At 50.4% G+C, this 7,586-nt stretch overlaps 1 protein-coding gene across 1 annotated transcript; it reads right to left on the bottom strand.

Moving 5' to 3' along the window:
* Positions 1 to 276: 276 nt before the first annotated feature.
* LOC125552777 (sucrose transport protein SUT1-like) lies at positions 277 to 5,711 on the bottom strand. The gene is made up of 13 exons (XM_048716443.1): positions 5,275 to 5,711; positions 3,290 to 3,355; positions 2,926 to 3,024; positions 2,768 to 2,832; positions 2,592 to 2,676; positions 2,471 to 2,504; positions 2,239 to 2,338; positions 2,065 to 2,140; positions 1,666 to 1,860; positions 1,439 to 1,582; positions 1,099 to 1,332; positions 937 to 1,000; positions 277 to 821 (listed from the first exon to the last, which is right to left on the bottom strand). Exons 1-13 carry the CDS (start codon positions 5,464 to 5,466, stop codon positions 607 to 609), a joined length of 1,569 nt encoding a protein of 522 aa, XP_048572400.1. The 5' UTR covers positions 5,467 to 5,711; the 3' UTR covers positions 277 to 606.
* Between the last annotated feature and the right edge of the window lie 1,875 nt (positions 5,712 to 7,586).

Below are 7,586 nucleotides of genomic sequence, written 5' to 3'. Positions count from 1 at the left end.
AAGGAGTCCGCCCTATGTTTTCAATTGTTTGTGCTGGGCGTTGGGTGTGCTGCAAAATGCACCGGTTTCTTGTCGGTTTCAGGAATGGAATCGGTGCGGATAAGCTCCTTGATGTGAAGCAAAAGAGAATCGAATCGCGTGAGAACGACTGGAGGAACAAAGCCGTGCCTGGCGTACCGGCTGCCGGTCATCCAAAACAGTGCGTCGGCGATGGCGCCGTGGCTGCTGCCGAGCGAACACAACACAACACACACGGTGCACCGGAGCAAGGTTGTATGTCGCTGAAAGTTCATCATCCATTCTTTTCCCCTCACTTGATCACCTTGGTTTGCTACACACAAGTCACAACCCAAAGACGACACCCCAGCCGGCGATGGATGCCCGCATTCCTCTGTCCATTTTCCGCTACACGCACTGACTTACACGCACATACAGACACAACACATACAGGTTCCTCACAATTCTTATTCTGCTCTACGGAGTCCTTAGGCGAGAGCCCCCTAGTTACGCCTATGCGAAAATTTGGTAAATGCCGAGCTGGGCTGGGACCTTCGGGCCGGCGCGATCGGCCTTCGCCATGCTCAGGCCGACCGGCGCGCGGCGCGGTCAGTGACCGCCGCCGCTGACGGCCCGGAACTGGCGCCTGGAGATCTTGGGCAGCAGGAATATGCCGACGATGCCGCCGATGAGCGCGAAGGCGGACGCCACGCCGAACGCCGGGATGTTGCCCTTGCCGAACAGCTCGTCCCACGGCCCCGCCCCCACCGCGATGATCACCTGGGGTATCACGATGGCGATGTTCAGCACGCCCGTGCACAGCCCTGCACCGTCCAAACAAACCCTCAGTTAGCTACCCGTCAACACCGGAGCAAAATAAATCTCAAGTGGCCAACACTGAATGAAGAATAAAGCTCAGGAGCATCCGCCCGCACACACCTTGGCCACCGCCTCTGTTCGCCGCCAGCTGCGCCGTCACCGCGAAAGGGACACTGTACAGAATCTGCAGCGGTGCAACAGGAACCCCCACTCGTCAGAAATGATAGAAAAAAGGAGGTAGCAAAATCAAGTGGCGGAAGGGAAGCTGATGCTGATGCTTACGGCGAGAGGGATTCCGAGGAAGGCGAAGAGGGCGAGGGAGACGATCTTGATCTCCTTGCTGGCGGTGATGGCGTGCTGGATGTACCCATGCAGGTCCTGAGTGGCCCACCAGCTTATGATGCAAATGGCGGCCATGGAGAGGCAGACGAGGAAGTTGCTTGACACCCACACCACCCGCGGGCCTAGCCTCTTGCACAGCGGCTCGATCAGGAACGAGCTGAACCCCAGGACGACCTGCATGCATGCACGCGCAACTGTCAGTGCTCCAAGTTTCTTCTATCACAGCTCCGCTCCTGGAGCAGACAGAATGATGATGGAGGAAGTAGTGAATCTTGATTACCGAGTTGAGTAGCAGGCCGAACGCCCCGGCCCTGACACCTGCCTGGAACGCGTTGGCCTCGTCGGGGGTTCCCTTGGGGTCACCGTGGTAGATCTCACGACCCATCCAGTCGGTGTCGTACAGGATGAAGGGGAACCAGGACAGCTGCAGGCACAAACATGTACAGGCCGGGTCAGCAACAATACTGAATACAGTGAGAGAAGCCCTGGCATGTGTGAAGCACGTACCCAGGTGAGGCCGGTGACGAGGAGCACTGACGGCATTCCAGGAGGCAAGTTCTTGAAGCCTTTGAAGACGGCGAGCGGCCCGGTGGGCTCGACTTCAACCTGGCCATTGGCCTTTGTTGGGAGGGGCGCAATCGCCTTGTACGGTATCTCCTTGGCGAAGATCACGGTTATCACCAAACAGAAGGCCAGGAACAGCTGAAAACACACATTCACACCGAAAAAAAGGACTAAGTTTCAACAATGGTGCACAGAAATGGTCATACATAGCAGGAGGATTTATCGATCCAAGTTTGCTCATTCTCAAGTTTATTTATGACGTGCTCGCATATTGGATGTAATAACGTTTTATATTATTGGACGGAGGGAAGGAGTAGTAATAAACACTAGGGAGCGACTTACCACTGCCACCAGAAATGCGCCTTTCAGATTTGCGCAGGCTTCACAGCAAGCCCTTGTCCGGAGGAACGGAAACCACCTATGAAATTAGCCAAGCGAAAAATGCAACTTGTCAGTATATTAACTACTAGTATTTACTTATGTGTGGAGCAGAACAGAAGAGAAGGGTTGGCTTACTTGTGCCAGTTATTTGTGGAACCAGATGAGTATCCTAGGATATTTCCCAGTGCCATCCAAGAACAGAAGATTGAATTTGCTGCACTGGGTCCATGCTGGGCTGTTGAACAGAAAGAAAAAGGAGTTCAGACCTCAGATACCATTTGATTGTTCGGCATAACAGGCAGGCGCTAGTTTAACAATTATATTTGCCTGAGCCAACTAGCATAACTGAACTGTCATGAAAAATTACCTGATAAATCAGCCATCAGAGCACGCGCTGGTCCCTGTAAGTTCCATGGCAAAATCAAGTGAGATTAGTCATGGCGTTTTGGTTTGGGCGAAATTCTTGAACATGATCTGAAAGCACTTACTTGCACTGTGTTGTTGGAGAAGTCAAGGAGCCAGAATCCAAGAACATACACAATTGCAGCGTGCCAACGAGGCCCATGATAGAGACTGTAGTTATCACGTCAAAATGTCAGACCAGTTTGCAATGCTCAGTTGCTATGGAAAATGCAAAGCCAAGCCCAGGCAACGAGCACATCACCTGCACTCTTCCTTGCTGTCACCCAGAGCAGCTCCAATGTCAGCCGAGAAGCCGACGACCACGACCTGCGTAAGGCAGAGTAAATGTAACTTTTATTATGGAAAAAATAGAAAAACTTATGAACCCTAAGAAGATAACCAAGGAACGGTGCTACTCACAGCAATGCAGATGAGGATACATCCTGTCAGAATGAACGGTCTGCGTCTTCCCCATCTTGAAGTGCACTTGTCACTGTAGAGCCCAACGCATGGTTGAACCTGCAGGTCAGAGGATGCACACTGATTAAGTACCAAGGCTACTCGAAGAAATAACAGTTATAATTTGTTGATGTAGCTACAGAATCTGATAACTGCTAACTGCAGTTTTTTCTGCACAGAGTGCTTCAGAGATGATTTACAGTTCAGTACGAATTAGGTATAAAAGTATATAGCACCAGTACTATGATGAAATGGAATCTTATGCTAGTTATCACATTTGCAGGGCATATTTCATCACAAGAGCTATGTTGAGGTTGGTACTCACCACTAATCCAGCAATAGGGCCGCAGAGCCACATGAATGAAGTCAGAGCATGCGAAAGTCCCAGAGTCTGCACAAATATTGCAAAGTTCACATAGTCAGTGGACAGTAACAGGTAGTAGCATTTGCAGTATCAGCAACTCTAATTTCCATCAGTTTCTTGGCACAAAAAGCAAACAACAACACCAGCAAGTTGTTAATGAATTTTACAGTACTTCTTTGGTATGAAAACTGAAGCACAAAGACTGACGACCATAGTGACAGTTTTGTTCCCCTGATCCATACACCGCATATAGAAGATTTTGCACAGTTCAGATATGAAAACTGAAGCTCGAACAGCCCCTGTACCCTCAGCTAATCAACCACACATGTCCTTATTTACCCAAGCAACCCCTCTGCTGCAACTGTGCCACAGAGGACACATCTGGACTGGACTGTGAGTTCCTCTCCAGTTTGACCGCTCACATGTGTGCAGGAATAACACTCCATATGGCCAGGCAAGTCCACTTGCCAAGCTGTATATTTATACGTATTGACCATGATGTATGCATGCATGCATGCATCCACCTACCCATCTTGATGGCACTTGGCTCGAGAAGGCTAACGTGACCAGGATGAAATTGTTGTATGTATCCAGAAATATATAGCTCACGGGATACACCTAGCTAGCAACAACAGTGTATGTGTGTGTGTGTGTGTGTGCATGGACCATACTGATCAATCAAGTACACTTCGTTCTACGTACGGATACACTCATAGTACTCGTACAAATACACATAGCTTCTACTGGTACTCCTTCTCAGGGCTGAACTGAAACAAAGACCGTACTAATTCCTCGTCTTTGTTTATGGCAACCTTGAGGCGCCGACGAGCGGTCAATTAGGCTCGAGATTTCCCTATCAGGCCATGCAGTTTCCCCCCAGAAATTAAGGCGCACGGCGGACCGACCATTGACCACCGTCCGCGTACTTTAGCGAGGCACCATCATATGTACATATCCCGTTCGATCCCCAGCATGTAAGGAGTGCTATTGAATGACAGCAACGCGTGTGCTTCAGCAGAAGAAGAGCATGTAGCATGATGTTGCCAGGTTAATTACTCTACTCATTAGTGTTTTCTGATATGATATTAATCATTTAGGAGTAATAGCTATTATGTATTAAAGGAGTACAATTCATCAGACAAAGGTGATGGTGTATATCTTGTCCTCAAGTGCACGGCATGGCTTGGGAGTTTGACTTCTATATGTCTGTGGATTGAAGTTGGTGTGCGGAAAGGTTTTAGGCTTTTTGCACACACAGAAAATTGAGGCTTTTTGCCAACATCGACGAAAACCATTTGGGTGATGACACTAGATGGCTAGCCTTGACACGAGAAGATGGGTCGAGAAGCTGCACATCCTACATGACCACACCATCATATATACGAGCGAACAACATATCGTCATCGAATAGATATATCTTTTGATCTCGAAGGATACGAAAATAGATAGACTTCTAGCCACGGCCACACGTGTACTTACTAATACGCTGCCAAAAAGCTGTTGGAAAAAGAACAAAACCAGTGCCAAGAAACGAACAAGCTTCACATCTCGGTCAAACCTCACGCTTCTCTGAATAGAAACTGCTGTGTTGAGCTTGAATCTACCGTTTCAAAAAAGAAAAGAAAAATGAAAGCTGCACAAACTTCAGAAATGATAAGCATGGAGAATAAAGGTTCACAGATGGAAATAGGAGCTGGCACAGAAAATTATGAACTCGCCATCTCTTAAAATTTTGCAGGCATGTTTTAGGTTTCTCTTGAGACCTCTGCAGGTTTATTTAGAAAGCAAAACACTAAAACTATGGATCGAATAGCTTTTTCGTCCCCGAGGCGCGCATGCACGGCCGGGACGACGACGCAGCGCATGCGCGCACACTGGCATGGACATGGCCTCACGGCGCGCGCGTGAACTCAGCTGTACCCGGGTTGCATGTACGTGTGGTATACCTGGACGTAGGGGGTGAGCAGGGAGAGCTGGAGCGCCCATCCGTACTGCACGCCGCCGGCGACCATGCCGGCGAGGATGAGCCTGCCGAGGCTGATGTCCACGGCGGGGGCGTCCGCCCCGCCGGCGCCGGCGCCGCCTCCGCCGACCCCCACCGAGAGCTCCACCTCGCCGTTGCCGCCGCCGCGCGCCATCGTCGCAGGGGGGCCGCCCGGACGATCACCGCCCCGTTCGTTCGCCTATCAACTCTACGGCGCGTCGGATCAACGCCGGGGAGGAGGGAGGACGTCGATCGGATCAACGCCGGGGAAGAAGGGGCTGACGGGAGGAGGAAGAGGAGGAGACGAGAGCGGAAAGCGCGAGTGAGAGAGAGAGAGAGGGGTGGTGTGGTGTGAGGGAAGGAGCGTGGAGTGAGGAGGGGTGGTGGTGTGGGAGCGATAGAGGGGGGAGGGGCGGGGCATTTAAAGGCCGTCTGTCTGTGTGTGCCGGTCGGAGTGCGACGCAGGCCGCGCTGGTTAACCAGGATGCGGCCTCCCGTCCGTCCGTCCGTGCTATCCATCACCCTGCCCCGGCCGGCCCTGGCGCACTTGTGTAGTATGGTACTAGGTTCTAAAGTAAAATTGATTGTTGCTATGCTATGTTTTTAATGAGGCCATATCCTGATCTTTATCTATCCCTGTACACTTTTCTTGATAAGATTTATCTATCCGTGAAGATGCACACTTGGTTTATCTATTGTAGTGCACCTTTTCCTGATAAGATTATCTATTTATTACACTTGGTTGGGGTTTTGGGGCATCTATTTGATGTTTCTATTTCCTTTCTACCAAAGTCGGTTTTTTTTACCATCGAATCATGATCCAACGGTGAAGGACTTAAGTCATTTTTTTCTCGGTTTGTGTCTCTCCACTCGAATTCCCCGATCCGTACCCAGTGCGCCACAGGTCCGCACGAGACAAATGTGAGAACCATCGTCATTTGAACTCTGCCCATTACACACCCATGTTTCCCGTGGATGAACACTGCCACGCCGTGTTGTTGCCTCATCTGAACAATCGGTTGGCCAATCTCATTGCCCAACCTATCCCCCCATTCCGGAGAGCAGAAGGAATTACAGTTCTTTTCTTCGTCTCTGCAGGTAACACATGTCATAACCCGCTCCCATTGGCGATTCCTCGAGCCAGCGTGTATGGAAGGATACGCTCGACTTATCTCTAATAACACCGGTAAGACCATTTTGTCCAGCACTCCTAACCCTAACTATAAAAAAACTAACTACAGTCAATGTGTTCGTCTCCATGGCTCTTTTCCTCGGGCTTCGGCGATCTCGCTACTGTAGGGTACGATAGATAACGAAAGCATGAAAAATGATATTCTTTTTTTTTACTTTTCTTTTATGGAAAAGGAGATTCGGTGACAAAATTCAACCGATGTTGTGCACATACGCCCACGCCCATCATCGTGCATACACACCCCACCCACATCCAAGCATGACCACAAGCGTCAATTGAAGACTATACCCAACCATTTTCACTCAAATAGTACCACAACTCTGTTTATGCTTTCCCTATAAAAACAAATAACCTCTGCTCATGTGCCATCGCTGTGTTGCTATACTCCGCTTACGTCCAAATGGTAAACGGAGGTTTCCAACGTGGTCCATCGCACACGACCGTGACAACACCCAGTTTATGTTTGTCCAATTGCCCCGAGAATTTTCCCACATTTCCTAATGCAAACGCTTAGATTCCACCATACTCGACAAAACTACAAGCCATCAATCTTCACCGCCTATGCGAGTTAGGAGGACAGTGGTATCCTCAGCTCGCATTTATCCTGAATTTATTTCAGGATTTCCGGCGATGCATGTTCAATGGGAGAATACGTTTCCACCGACTATGATATATCGACAATGACTTCGTAAAATCTCAAGATTATATATCAGCTCATTTTTTCAAGGGATGCGTGTATCGCGTATACATGAGCTCTCCACCGTCCATGGCGCCGTTATGTACGTTACTCCTACTCCACCGTGCTGTCAAAAAAAGAAACGTGCGTTACTCCAACGCGCGTCTCCGGGCCGGTGCGAGGGGGGGCTGCGTCGTCTCGTCGGCGTCCATCGACCGACCGGGGCGGTTGGCGACGAGCGGTCGCGTGATCCCCGCGACCGAGGCGCGTCGCGTCGGCCGTGCTCCCGCGGTGACGCGCGGGGCGCACCGCTACGTGGCGGCGTGGGTGGGTGGGAGACGACCGGGGTACACGAGACACGTCCGTCCGTCCGTCGTCAAAGGCGACCGACGCCGCGCGGATGCGG

This window comes from Triticum urartu, chromosome 4, assembly GCF_003073215.2.
Source record: "Triticum urartu cultivar G1812 chromosome 4, Tu2.1, whole genome shotgun sequence".
NCBI classification, from domain to species: Eukaryota; Viridiplantae; Streptophyta; class Magnoliopsida; order Poales; family Poaceae; genus Triticum; species Triticum urartu.
This window is presented reverse-complemented; position numbering and strand designations above follow the sequence as displayed.

Bases quoted from the DNA above. Each gene is read 5' to 3' on its own strand.
- LOC125552777 (XM_048716443.1), bottom strand. From the start codon at position 5,466: ATGGCGCGCGGCGGCGGCAACGGCGAGGTGGAGCTCTCGGTGGGGGTC. The intron at 2,141-2,238 runs GTAAGCCAACCC...CTAATTTCATAG, and splicing joins TCCACAAATAACTGGCACAA to GTGGTTTCCGTTCCTCCGGA. The intron at 1,583-1,665 runs GTACGTGCTTCA...TTGTGCCTGCAG, and splicing joins TCGTCACCGGCCTCACCTGG to CTGTCCTGGTTCCCCTTCAT.